Consider the following 15,078-nt stretch of genomic DNA (forward strand, 5'->3'; position numbering starts at 1 on the left):
TACTAAACATAAATAATTTATACATGCATATATACAAAGTAAATCAAGAAATATTCAAAAATTATATAACCAATTTAAAAAAAAAGCTAGAAACCAGTCAACATTTAATGAATAAATAGACATTATTAAAAAGATTGTTCAAAAAGGTACAATTTAAGGCGACGACGAGAATGAAATGTAGTTTGTTTTGTTGGTGTGGTGTTGTGAAGCGAAAACAAACACATCACACAAAACTAGTAAGAAGTCGCAAGAATAATAGTCAGTCACCTACCTATAATAAAATTACTCTCAGGGCCCTAGCTTACTTACAAACATTGACTCAACTCACTTACCCACAAATTTATATTTCTCGTTTTAGATGTTTCAAGTATTTTATTTAACGAATTTTAGCGTTTTTATTTTACTTGAAGCTTTTTAACTAATGTTAAGCCCTAGCCTACCTACAATTGTTTAACTCATCTCAGTCCCTAACTTACCTATGAATTAAATTAAAGCCCGGTTCACGGTAAAGAAAATATAAAGTTGAAGAGAAACATAGCAACAACGACACCGAATGAATGGATGTTGTGTATGTATGTGTTGTATTGATGTGTGTGTATGTAAATGTGCGGGCGCGCACTCTCCAGAAACTTCACTCACTACCGACGAACCTCCATTGCACCGACTATCATCTGACACGCATCGATGGAATGAATTTGACCGGATACTGAAAAATAAATTGAAAAAAAATTCACTAAAATAAAAAACAAGCAATTGGAAAAAATAGGCAACTTATCTTTTTGAGATAACACTCAATCTTTGTTCAAATTCGAGTACTTTCAAAGGTACAATGAGACAAAAACAAATTTACCTTTAACATTATCTTCGATTTGTCATCGGAACGGTCATCATGAGACCACCATCTGAAACGTGCTGACGCCCACCACAGCCCACCTCTCATCATTCTGTAGACAAGTCTTTATTAATTAGCGAAGTAGTAAATCAAGAAACAAAGAAACGAACGAATAAATGATTAACTGAATGATTGAACGATTGGTTGAATGAATTAATTAACTAATTAATTAATCAACCAATGATTTAATGAATGAATAGAATGAATCAATGAATAAATTAACTGAGGAATAATTTGAAAGATAGTGATAAAATGAATGAATGAATAAGAAAAATAAAAAAAAGAAACTAAATCATACTTCAAAAACCGTCGTTGTTGTTATCTTCGAATTGTCATCGGAACGATCATCATGAGACCTCCATCTGAAACGTGCTGATGCCCACCACAGCCCACCTCTCATCATTCTGTAGACATTTTTTAATAGCGTATTAGTAAATCAAGGAACAAAGGAACGATCGAATAAATGATTAACTGAATGATTGAATAATTGGCTGAATGAATGAGTGAATGAATTAATTAATTTATAAATCAATGATTCAATTAATGAACAGAATGAATTAACGAATCAACTAATAGAAGAATAATTTAAAAGGTTGAGTGATAAAATGAACGAATGAGAAAAATAAAAAACGAAACTAAACCTTACTTCAAAAATCGTCGTTACTGTACTTTCCATTGCACCGACCACCACCATCTGGTCGGCACACAAAATACCATCCAAACTTCAGAGTGTCAGTCGAACAGCCAACGAGCTGATTCTTCCTACACCACCATCATCATATGTAAATCATCATGAGACCACCATCTAAAACGTGCTGACTCCCACCACTGCCCACCTCTCATCATTCTGTAAACAAAATTTTTTTATTTGCGTAGTAGTAAATGAATGTTAGAATCTTAGAAGCAAAAAAAATTAAATTATAAAATGAAAATAATGTCAAATAAATAAAATTTTTAAAATAATAAAGTAAGTAAAATGTAAAAAAACTTACCGTCGTCTATTCGACAAAGGCAGAATGTTGAATGCGGTTCGGTTCCTACGTTGTCCTCCAAAACTGGTGCCAGTCCTCCTCGAGGTTGTTGTTGAAAGACAGCCCGTTTTGATGGAGACAGATAGAGAAAGAGTAGATTCTCATCAGAAAGCTTAGCGGTGCCTGCATCTCAAATTGCTTAATAAAAATAATCCTATTCAATTACCTATTCAATTACCTTAACTAATCTATATTATATTGTTAATGGTACGATAGTCGAAAGTCCCCTTTCATTCTTCCTCCTTGCACAGAGGTTCACCGACAGCCAGGGCACCAGATAGAAAACCATTGCCGTGCGGATAGTAGACTATTGCCGTGCGGATAGTAAACCATTTGCCGTCCGGAAGCCGTGCGGGTAGTAGACTATGGCCGTGCCGCATAGTAAATCATTACCGTGCAGATAGTAAACCATTGCCGTCCGGATAGTAAACCATTGCCGGTACACCACTGGCCACCAAGGCTTACCTCTGACAACAGACTTCGAAATTCAGAGTCTATCGGCTATCGTACCCTCAACTTACCTATTCATTACAATTAAGCCCTAGCTTACCTAAAATTACAAAAAAACTCAAGAGCCCAATTCATTTGCCAATCGGCACCCACCCCACCACCTACGTAATGCCTTGGGCTCCAACTTAGTAATAATATAAAACTTAAACCCTAAATCTATTAATGAGTGTGTGTTACAACGTAGCCTTAACTTACCTATTCATTACATTATGGCCCTAGCTTACCTAAAATTACAAAACTCAAGAGCCCAATTCATTGGCCTTTCGGCACCCACCCCACCACCTACGTAATGCCTTGGGCTCCAACCTAATAATAATAATGTAAAACTTAACAACTAACTTACCTCTCGATACACTTACAGCGTTTATTTAATTTAAATTACAAGATTGTTCCTAGAATTAAATTATTGCTTTTAGCTACCTATGAAATTAAATTACTCTCAACCTTAGTAATAATAAATTAAAATGTGTAATGAAAATTAAATAACGCTCAAATACTAATGTGTTTATATATGTATTTGTGTGTGTGTGTGTGTATAATACGCTGATGCGTGTAATGTGGGTGCGAGAAAAAATAGAAGAGATAAACATACGCTGCCTACCTATTCAACTACATTAGTGTTGGATGCTTCCTATCTATCCTACCTACAATTAAAATTATGCCTATCTAACCTACCTATATAGCAACTTAATGTAATTGTGTTTATGTGCGTGTGCGTGTGAGCATTTTTACTTAATGTTAAATTACAGAGAAAAACAGAGAAAAAAGAATAAAACGTATCCCAGCCAAGCATATCTTCTTTGCCACTGAATGAACGAACGTAGCCTGACATTTTCCACGATGAATTCTTTTGGAAGCTTCAACCTGAGTAAAAAGGATGAAATAGAAAAATCTTATTTATTTGACTAATTTAAATGAAAATAGAAAAACGAGCCGCGCTGGAACCCGTCGGAAAAGCCAGCCAACTGGCAAAAAAAATAACCGCAAAGAAACCGTAAAACGTACCCCAGCAGAGCGTGCATTCTTTGCCACCGAATGAACGAACGTAGCGTGACATCACAACCATTCTGATCGTCCACGACGAGCTCCTCTGAAAGCTTCAACCTGGATAAATGAACCTAAAAAACCTAAAAGAATGGTAAAATCTTATTTATTCAATTTAAATGAAAATAACCGCAAAGAAACCGACCGGTCGGCAAAGAAAAGAGAAAAGAAGAGCAAAGAAAGGTATCTATATAGAAATTATGCTCTATATAACTCTATATAACTCTATATAATTCTATATAACTCTATATAACCATGCATACTACCACATTCAATCAATAAAAATCCCACTAAAACCTGGAACCACCGCGTACCTGCTGAATGTATGATGTGAAACAAAAAAAAAACACAAAACAAAAATCACACCATCAAGTAAAGTAAAAGAATAGGAGTCCCTAACCTACCTATGTAACTAAATTACCTTATGCCCTGGCCTACCTGTATAATAAATTAATTTTTACCTCACCTACCTATGCTTCATTAACTTAACTCAAGACTCATGAAGAAAGAGAAAAAAGAGTAAAACAGAACATAAAATGCTACCACACAAACAAACATGATATATGTATGTATGTGTGAGCAACCGTTAAAGAACCCACCTAAAATTAAAAAAATACCACCTACAATCATTTAAACCACCTACAAGCATGCAAACTCTATATAACTCTATATAACACTATATAACTCTATATAACTCCATATAACTCCATATAACTCTATATAACTCTATATAACTCTATATAATAAAATAAATAAAAATAAAAAAATTTTAAAAATAAAATAAATGAGATCAGACAGACTGCTTCATGCAAAGCAGAATGCTGATCTGATTTTCATGTTGTCTCAGCTCCTCTATTTATACTCGTTTCTACCATACATTCTCATCATTTCAATCATTCGCATCAGTAAAAAAACTTGTTTAATGTATATGCTGCACTATTATACAGTCTTAACCACAATGCTAACCGTACTAAATTGAAGTCATCGAACGAACGCCTTCGAAACTTTCTGGTTGGCTGGTTGAATCTGCTATATTGCTTTTCATATAAACATATAATATAATATAACTTAATTATTTGTATACATGGATTCCAGTCACTTTATATATATATAATAAAAATTCATTATAAAAGCAACAGTAATCAGTGCTATATATGTAAGCACGCAGTTCAAATTTTTCGGGGAGAATTCAAAATTGTTTGAGACCACACCTTGCTTAACATCCGATTACAAGCCGATCCAAGCCAAGCTGAGCCAATATGCATAGATTTAAAAGCGCTTTTATGTTAATATTTTGCTCGCTATATTTATATATTTTATAAATTCATTATAAAAACAACAGTAATCATTGCTATATATGTACGCACGCAGCTCAAATTTTTCGGGGAGAATTCAAAATATTTTAAAACCACACCTTGCTTAACATCCGATTCCAAGCCGAGCCAAGCCAAGCTGAGCCAATATGCATAGATTTATAAGCGCTTTTATATTAAAATTTTGCTCGCTTTTTAAACGAATATCCCAATATAACAAATTCTCCATCCTATTTTAACTTTCAAAAAAAAAATAAAAAATCACCCTCCAATTTTCCTCCGGAAGTAAGCTCCTTGTTCGACCGTCAAAAATGAGCGAAGGCCGTTATATTTATTCTAATTATATGGTCGGAACACATTGGTCGGACTCGAAATAACTGATCAAAACTTTTACCCGTAAATAATGCATTTCTTCGAAATGATAATTTATGCAATTATGGTTACAGATTGTGAAATGATCAAATCAAACACGTTTTTGTTAAGATTGGGTTATTTAATTTATTGTTGAAAATTTGTTAAAATTGTTGAAAGGTTAACGACAAAGATACATCATACGAGTGTGTAAATTAATGCAAATTAAAACTTTAAAAAATCTTTTTATTTCATAACACCTGGTCTACAGTCATGGCCATTAAATAGTCTTAGTTAAACTATAACAACCATTTTGCAACTAAAAATAAATAGTTTAACGTAAATGTTCAAACTTATTTTTGATAACCATTAACTGAACTAAAAAAATATAGTTTAAACTATTCCAAAACGATCTGAGCGATCCCATCGTGTTCACATCCTGTACAAGTTATCTACTTCTGCAGCAAGTGGTGCACCACAGTGAGAGTCCTATGGCCGACTCTGTTTCTCATTTTCATCAACAAAAACTGTTTCAATGTACTTTTTGCCAATGCGTCAAATTATATGCTCGTTCATTTAATTCAACTCAGCTTCAACCAGCAATCAAAAACATCGTGGCATGGTGTATCAAATGACAAAGAGCACTATCTTCCATGAAGTGCTCTACATGCTCACTCATTCCATCATCTATAAACACTACGTTGGCCAAACAATTCATGAATGACCACTATGTTTCAACTCTTGCTGATATGCTGACTGCTTCATAGACCTCGGTGTACTAATCGACAATCGACTTCACTTCAATCAAGGCATCAGGCAAGCAAATGGCTTCAACTCGTGCTCTTCTCCTCGTTAAATGTTTTACTTCTAGGGACAAAGAACTACTCCTAATAAACTTTTTGTGAATGTTAGCCCTCTCTTAAAATATTGTTCACCTGACTGGAATCCCCATTACAATTATTAATTAGCCGGGCCGAGAGCGAAGGTGTTCAAAGAAGATTCACCAAAGTTATTTCGTCAGACAGCGAAAAACTACATCAGCGACAATACAATAAAATATTTTTTGTAACAGAATTCTTAAAATATGAACTGCGCTACCAGAGAAAGTTGTTTCGTCTGCCACATTTAAAGAGCTCCAAGCGGTTTGGAAAAATCTTCTCTACTTGGGACTCTACAACCTACCCGCTATTGAATTGATAGATTTTATGTGTATAAAACAATGTGGTAGCACTAATTTTAATTAAGTCTTCTTCTCTGTTTATGCATATCAACAATGTGTTAAATTTGTACGATTTGATCTTTTTGTCCAGTTTGCTTGTATTTTATTTTTTATTTTTCTTATCACATTTCAATAGTCATAAGTACCGAGTATCTCTTTATAATTCATTAATTTCATTTATTGTTATTGATACCAGACATTATTATTTATATTTTAAAATTATATAATGGTTTTATCGACTGTGTATAAACTGCTTGTATGTTGAAATCAATAAGGATTTTGACTGAATGATGATGTCAATGTCAAATTATATATTTTTTCAACTTTTGGTATTTGTTGAGGTTTTGGACTGAGGTTCAAACATTCACCGATGCTATACGTTCTTATATTTTTGTTTTACTGGATTGTTATGTGATGTCGAAGTTGTTTTTTATGTTTAATGTTGCTTTATTTTTTCTGTTCTACCATTATTTTTATGTTTATTTGAAATTGTTCATTTGTCCCGACTGGGTGAAAGTCATATTAATGTTGCGCTAAATAAATAAATAAAACCCTTCTGCAAATTTTTCTATATTTATTTCTTGACAGACAAAATCCTAAATTACATTAATGCCGTAACATTGGAGCCATGTCTTCGCTTGTCAACACATTACTTTGGAATAAATCTCAGAAGTATATTTAAATTCCAAAGAAAGTAAAAAATGAGGCCTTACAAGCAGTTAATGCTAAAAAAGTCAGTTATTATCTATCAGTGAAAAATTCGCTAATTTAAACCACTATAAACAATTTTATAATAATAGGGTTTCTATAACGAGTTCACATCTGCCGAAATGCAAAAATAGATTTCCTTCTTGATTTCTTAACGCTTGTTGATTTCTTCACAGTTTTGATGATGTCATCAAATTTGACGTCATGAGAGGAACTTTTGTGTAGAGTCTTTTGAAACACCGACAAGTTTTTCTTCCAGCTGGACCAATGCTGTTGAATTAAAATTAAGTTATTAGCCAATATTACATTTTAAATGACATCGCTAGAAAGAATTGTTTATTGAATGGACTTACCTGGATAGGTAAGGTGATATATCGTTTGATGTGCTCCCTGTTTTTTCCACTGTCCAGCATTTTCACGTAACAGTTTTCTGATATTCCATCAATTTGGAACTTGAACAGTTGCTTCAAAACTTTTTTTGCCTCCTCGTAACCTAATGTGTACTTGTCGTAAATTTCTGCCCCGATTGAGACCTGGTGTATTGGACGAAAATTTCAAATTTAATTGTTTGCAATATTTGAAGAAATTCAAAATAAATTGGTAGCATTTGAGGTTAATTTAAATTTGATGTATTAAAATATTTTTAATGCAAATGACAACAACTAACCATTTCTTCAAAGTTTTCTAAGATACTCATCAAGCAACGGGTATTCGAATGTAAAGTGCTCTCCATATTTTTCAGAAAATGTTCTGACATGGTAGGGAAATTGGATATATTTTGAAATATTCTTCTATGCACAACGTCAGGAAGCAGTTTCTTGTAAGGTTTGGAGTACTGGTTCGCATAGGACTTCATCTTTTTCTTGTACGAAACTTCTTGGTCCATCAATTTGTGGATCAACTTCTGTTGCTCTCTGGTTGGTTGGATTTTGTTGTTGTGATGATAATAATGGAAATAATGGTGGTGGTGTAGATGGATTTTAAAGTCCCAGTAACTTTTATTACTTTCTACATATTCACATAAAAAGTTGTTTGCTGAAGTTTCGTCATCATCCACCTTTCCGTCATCTAATTGTTGGTGATTAATATCTCCTTCACGAGTTGAGTTTAATGAAATTTCTTCGTATATTAAATTTATGCAGCTATTAGCATGAGAACCAACTTCCATTGAGTGAGTATTTTGAAGACATTCGCAATTCACATCAGCTCGAGAAAAGTTGTTTGATGCTTTCAAATCTGGAACTTCTTTGTTGGAGTTTGCATGCTCGTCGGCAGTTCTTTTTGAGACAGATGAGTCACCTATTTGTTTTCTCATATTGATCTTGTGAAGTCTAAATGACTATTCATACGACTTAATAAAATGTTAAAAAAATTTAGTAGATTCCAACGATAAGACCATTTATTTATACTTCCAGACTTGTACTTGTTTACAACAATAAAAATAAATAGCTTCATTAATTTTAATATTTCTTTGTTTCATGGTCGTAATGGTAACTGTTGAAATTATTAGTTTATACAAGCCTCATAAAGACAGATTGTAAATTTATTACAAGCTGATATGTTGGCTACAATTAATAATTGATGCTGTTTTTATTACATCATTGTAACAAATTTTCATTTAATACATTAGCCCAGGTATCTGAAGCGCTCAGGGTAGGCTGCCGTCAGAATCAGAACCGTGAAACCAAAACAGGCTTCAAATGCTTTTTGACTATTAAAGGTAAATGTTTTTTTTCAATCACTGATGTGTTTAATTGTATAGTGTTTGCTTAACAACTTTTTTAATCTACAGTGTTCTACAAAAATGTTTGTCATCACGATACCAACAGTTATTAGAAAAATTTAAAGAGAATTAGTGATTGGCTGATTGATCATTTTTAATTTTGCATCTATTTAAGGTTGCGTTTGCTTTGATTTTGCTGTTGGTTCATTTAATATGGACGCATTCCAATTTAATGGTATTGTATTATTAAGCAAAAAATGGTATTAGTTACGGTTTTACAGAATTGTTAAAATCATTTATTAAATTATTGAATGACACGACACTTTGTTACAATAACGTAATAAAATTGATTAATAATCATTTTAAAGAAATCACACCAATGAAAAATAAAGTTGTAGTTCGGGTAAAAATATTTTGCGAAAACATTTAATAATAGTTTTTAATGCAGTCAATGGAGAATGTAAGAAGATTTCAGATTTAGCAGGATGGATTAAAATTTAGAACGTTTAAACTTTTTAATTGATATCATGCTAATGCTTCAACCTTAAGTAACTGTCATTGATGCAGCTATAAATATCAAACTCTTTAAATTATTCAAATCATGTTTTAGAGATATTTTCAATTTTCAAAATTTCAGTTGAAAATTCTTTCTGACAAAATATTCTCAAACTATTTATAAACATTCATTAGAAGACATTCGAAATAAAAATTTAAATCTATTTTTTTTAAACAGTTGCTAAATTTATCAATTCAGAGAAATTTAAAAAAATATGAAAGGTGACATATGTACAGCGATATTTCTTCTGAATCTTCACGGGGAAGTGTGTCTGAAAGAGTGAAAAATTTGTTTAAATTTATAGACATTTAAAATTGATCGACTTAAAAACAAAAAACATGGATCGCTGAGCAATTCCGAGTAAACAATTTGATTATATCAAACAAATAAACTGCAACGTCTACATCAGACGTGCGATGATTCGTGCTAAACATCACGTGCTCCATTGAGAATAATTTTAAAGTACTTAGAATTTTATGTGAATTAATACTTCAAAGTTGTTCACAACTTTCAAACAAGCAAATTTGCATAAAACTTGTGTGGCGGCAAGTTCAGTAACGTTTTCAACGTTTCAAACGTTATTTTTTTGCAAATCGCCTATAAAGCTGTGTTTAGCTGTCAGCAAATCGACGACACTCGCCAATAGAAACCATGGACCTGCAAACATTGGGGTCATCAAACGCCGCTTTCGGTGTCGACTTGTACCAGAAACTTTCATCGGAGAACCCTGGCGAGAATCTTTTCTTCTCCCCAATCAGCTTACTTTTTGCTCTCGCCATAACGTTACTCGGAGCCAAAGGTATTTTTTACTTTGACGTTTATGGAAAGTTATCACATTGTAAACATCGTTAACTCATTCTATTAACCCAAAAAATTTTCGTAGAAAAAACTGAAGCTCAAATAAAATCAGTTTTGAATTTGGAACACATTCCAAATGGACAGTTACACCAAGGTTTTGCTGACTTGATGAATCATTTTCAAACTCCAAACGGAAAGTGGGAACTGAACATTGCCAACAAGCTGTACGGAGAGCAAACTGCCAAATTTTTATCAGAATTCGTCGAAGACAGCAAGAAATTTTACGGAGCTGGATTGGAACCCGTCGATTTCGTGTAAGCTTAAATATAATTTATTCATCTATTTTGTGGATGAATCAAAATTTAATAATTTGATAAATCAAAAACTTTAATTTCAATGATATAAATTTTTGATATGAATAAATGGAACTTTTTAAACAAAAAGAAATTGCATATGGTTTAATTCCTTTTCAGTGGCAGTTCAGATAAAGTAACCTCACTGATCAACGAGTGGGTGGAAAGGCAAACGAAAAACAAAATAAAACATTTGATTCCTCGCAACGTTCTGAACGCATTGACAAGACTTGTCGTCGTCAACGCAATTTACTACAAAGGTGCCTGGAAAAATCAATTCAGAAAAGGTAACACAAAAGTTGGAAGTTTCATGACTGCTTCCAAAACATTATCAGATGTTCCATTCATGTATCTGAACCGACTGTCAACCGGCTACTTCTATTCCGACGACTTGAACAGTCAGGTCTTGGAGCTCCCATATGAAGGAAATTCACAAAGCTTCGTTGTTATTTTACCCGATTTACAAAAAACTAGTTTGGAGGTCGTTGAACAAAGGCTAAGTAAGGAAGTTTTTACTACTATTGAAGAAAGTCTGTTCAGAGAAACTGTAAATGTTTGGTTACCGAAATTTAAAATTGAAAAGGAATCAAACGTAAAGGAAAGTCTGAAACGTATGGGTATAACTGATTTGTTTTCAATGAAAGCTGCTGACTTGTCTGGAATGAATGGAGAGAAAGATTTGTACGTGTCTCACTTGCTGCACAAAGCTTTCATCAGTGTTGATGAGGAAGGTTCCGAGGCAGCCGCTGCAACTGCTGTTGTCATTACCTTGAAAAGTGCTCCCATATTCAGACAGCCTGTTGACTTCAAAGCCGATCATCCGTTCGTATTTTACATCAAGGACAACAAATCTGGATCGATTTTGTTTTTGGGAAAAGTATCGAAGTTGTAATTTTTTTAAATGTTATGTTATTACAGAACATGAATTATTAAATTTTATTATTGTTCTATTTTTATTATTAAAAATCTTTTCAAGAGATTATTATTGGCTTATTGACAAATAATAAAATTTTGAATCATCACAAATTATTTTTTCTGGATTTACTGGTTTTAGAAATCTTTCATTATTTACTTCTTGAAAGACGTTGAATAAAAAATTTTCTCGTTTTCAAACGATTTAAAAAAAGTTTGATAACTTTATAAAATTTCAAATTTCTGACGTATTCTAACTGATCGTATCAAACAATCTCTAATAACTCCAATGGACAGAATTTTACAAATTGTAATTTAATTTGGTTGGAGTAGTATATTCGTAGTTTAATTCTATCGTTTTCATTGGTTGCTTGGACATTATTTTTTACGATTTTTTAGAATCATAAAAAATAACGATAGTATTATAGTATTAAACAACGAATATACTCTTACTACCAAAGAACGTCATCTCTCGTGATGAAAAACAACTGCACTAGTAAACTGGACCTGTTGCGATTACCGGCTTTAAAAATTATTTTGTTAAGACTGTTCATGTAACCTTGATGTTTCCAAGCCGTTGGTCTGTCATAAAAAAAAATCGTTTTTGGGGAGGAATTTTCTGAATGCGTTTATCCGGAAAATAGTTACAAAGAACATTTCTCGAATTGTTTACGTAAAGGAAGATATGTTGAAGGAAGATATATAGCCAAAGGCTTGATCTCTTCCAACATCATGTAGGCAAGGAACAGTTTAAACATTTTCAGGTGATGAATTGATGAATAAAATAAATTTTGAAAACTTATATGCGTTTATAGAGAAAAAGTTAAGTTGCTAATCAGGCAAAAATATGAACGCAATGAATAAATGTTGATGCTCGTGAATTATGTTAACGCAGGAAAGCGTTGAAATTTAAAATGTTGTACGATGTTTTCGTTGAGTGACAGACTAAAACATGAGGCGCAATGGCAAATAAAAATGTAAAAGAGGTTTTTAGAACAGACAATTTTGAAAACAGTTAACAAAAAATTAAATGTAAAAATTATTCTGCAATAGTTCTGGTGATTTAAAAGAAAATTCATGTAAAAACCGGGTCGATGACGTTCTCTTCTGTAACTACAGCTCTGTCAGAAGACGTTTGGTCATCTCATCTTAAAATTGCTTCAAGTTACGATTTGATGAAAGACAAAAAAGAAAAGAAATTGAAAAAAAAGTTTAAACAACCAGATGAAAGAAACTATCCAGTTTGCATTATTCTGCTGTATCGATTTAATCGGCATATAATTTTAAAACGTTACCAGTGAAAACATCATGCCAAAAAATATTTGACTGTAAAATAAAAATGAAACGTATGGAAAATTACAAAAAATATACTCACCGATTGAATGGATTTTCCAAAAGCGAACAACGTGCGAACACTACGAAAATCATAGCGTTCATTTTGACGAACATTCAATTGCAAATTTTTCAGCAAGTCCCTATATTTTTTTCTCCTTCTCTGTCATCAAGTTGTACCTCACTCTATTTAAAATGAACTCTGCATGCTACATTCTTGAACTATCCACTGAGATTCACTTCATGACCAAATTAAAAATGACAACCTCACTATCGATGTTTACAACTTCTTCTTCAACTAGCCGTATGAAAGCGTGCTCAGGCTAGGCTGTCACGCTTCTGGTCGCTTTTATAAAAATTTACGAGAAAACGTCTGCGAATACAAATCAGTAGCATGGTTTGCATTTAGATACATTTTAAGACAAGACATTTCATGTTTAATTTTTCGACTGTATTAATTTTTTTTATTTTTAGATGCCTCAAACTAATTTGTTATCACTTTGTTCAACCTTATGTCTATGTAGTTGTGTTTAACTTTTTGGCGTAGGCTTACTGTCGACGGAGCCAGGACAATCAATTCGATAAGTCATAATTTTGAAACAGTCCAACTCTGGCAAATAAGGTACAGCAAATTTCTAAACCTACCAATACCATCATTTAAAAAAATTGAAATAAAGACAGATGATTTCATAACTATCGTCCCACGTAAAAGTTCTTCAATTAAATTTCATTAATGGAAGAACTGAACCATAGAAGGTTATTATCGTTATGGCTCGCGTTCATCAAATAACTCAAAACCTTCAGCGTATAAAACTAGTTGACGTCGGAGTTTTAATCACGTCATCATGTGATGAAACGCAATGCGTCTGACATCGTCGGCAACCTAAAAACGATCAACATCCTGTTTTTCTCTTTACCGTAAAAAATATTTCGGTGTACATTCTGATGAAAATCATTTGTCAACATTTTTTCGCCCTTGTGTGGACAGAAGATTTCTTTATATGATCGTTAGTGAAACTTTCTAACCAGAGTTTGTCAGCATAAGGAAGAGAAAAATCTGAGTTTTACTGATTTCTTATAAAAAATACATCAGCAAGCAACTGGGAGTCATTCTTTAGATAAATCTAGTCAATATACCAACCTAAAAAATTCGTACTATACTGTGTGTTTAGTCATACATATTGATAACAATTTGGTCGATTCATAAACGTCAAAACTTCCATTACGAAATAATACATTTTCATGCTTATGAGATTTTTTGAATCTAGTAAAAAACTATCAAACAAAATGATATCTGCGTGTTGGAATTTTTGCTCTCCACTTCAATTTTCGGTAAACTTCTACTACAAATAGCAGCAATTTTTTTATTAAAAAAATGGTCAAAACGGCCTCCTAGAATTAGATCCATCATACACTCTCACAAACAATTACACATACATACATACACATACATTCATACACAACACACACACACGGGCGCGCACATACATACATGCATACATACACACACATACATACACACCCACACACACGCATACATACAAACACACACACACATACATACATACATACCTTACCTACATACATACACACATACATACATACCTTACCTACATACATACACACACACTCATACACACACACACACATTCTTCACGTACACAAGCAACACGACGCCTGCTTAATTGTGGCGATTAAAATGCAATGACGTGATTAAAAGTGCATTTAGGATAACAAAAGAACCTAACTTTGGATTCTTGTTTACACTTCACCATATGATAACCGACCTACATTCCAAATATTATTACGTAAATTTAGTTTGGCCATTAAGAGAGCTATGTAAATCCATAAAGGTGAATCCATGAACCATGCACACAGCACACTACCTAACAAATACGCCATGCAATCGTGTTATCTCAGCTATTAATATTACATTTCTTTTGTAATCCTAGTTAAGTAATTGTAATAAAACTAGTAAAAATCGTTCATGCACTCATACACATCCATATTTTCATCATCATTTGATTGCGTATTTTACTGGAATACACATATAATGATGAGAACAGAGACCTCGTTTATAAAAAACAAGACTCATGTTTGGTGATGACGATAATGATTACGACGATGATGATAATGATTACGATGATGATGATAATGATTACGATGATGATGATAATGATTACGACGATGATGATAATGATTACGACGATGATGATAATGATTTCGATGATGATGATGATATTGATGATGACGACGACGACGATGATAAACATTGGAGGTTTAGTTATGATAAGAGGAAGAACCGGAAAAATCAGTCATTCCCTAAAGAAATCAAA

General features: G+C 32.9%; 2 protein-coding genes across 2 annotated transcripts; one reads left to right on the top strand and one right to left on the bottom strand.

Moving 5' to 3' along the window:
• Positions 1–7,176: 7,176 nt before the first annotated feature.
• On the bottom strand, positions 7,177–8,383 carry HELRODRAFT_174065 (hypothetical protein; the record flags this gene model as incomplete). The annotated part of the gene is made up of 4 exons (XM_009020610.1): positions 7,177–7,338; positions 7,422–7,601; positions 7,736–7,980; positions 8,074–8,383. 4 exons carry the CDS (start codon positions 8,381–8,383, stop codon positions 7,177–7,179), a joined length of 897 nt encoding a protein of 298 aa, XP_009018858.1.
• A 1,615-nt stretch (positions 8,384–9,998) lies between these two features.
• HELRODRAFT_174066 (hypothetical protein) lies at positions 9,999–11,390 on the top strand (the record flags this gene model as incomplete). The annotated part of the gene is made up of 3 exons (XM_009020611.1): positions 9,999–10,146; positions 10,231–10,459; positions 10,619–11,390. 3 exons carry the CDS (start codon positions 9,999–10,001, stop codon positions 11,388–11,390), a joined length of 1,149 nt encoding a protein of 382 aa, XP_009018859.1.
• Positions 11,391–15,078: the final 3,688 nt, after the last annotated feature.

This window comes from Helobdella robusta, assembly GCF_000326865.2.
Source record: "Helobdella robusta unplaced genomic scaffold HELROscaffold_28, whole genome shotgun sequence".
Classification (NCBI taxonomy): domain Eukaryota; kingdom Metazoa; phylum Annelida; class Clitellata; order Rhynchobdellida; family Glossiphoniidae; genus Helobdella; species Helobdella robusta.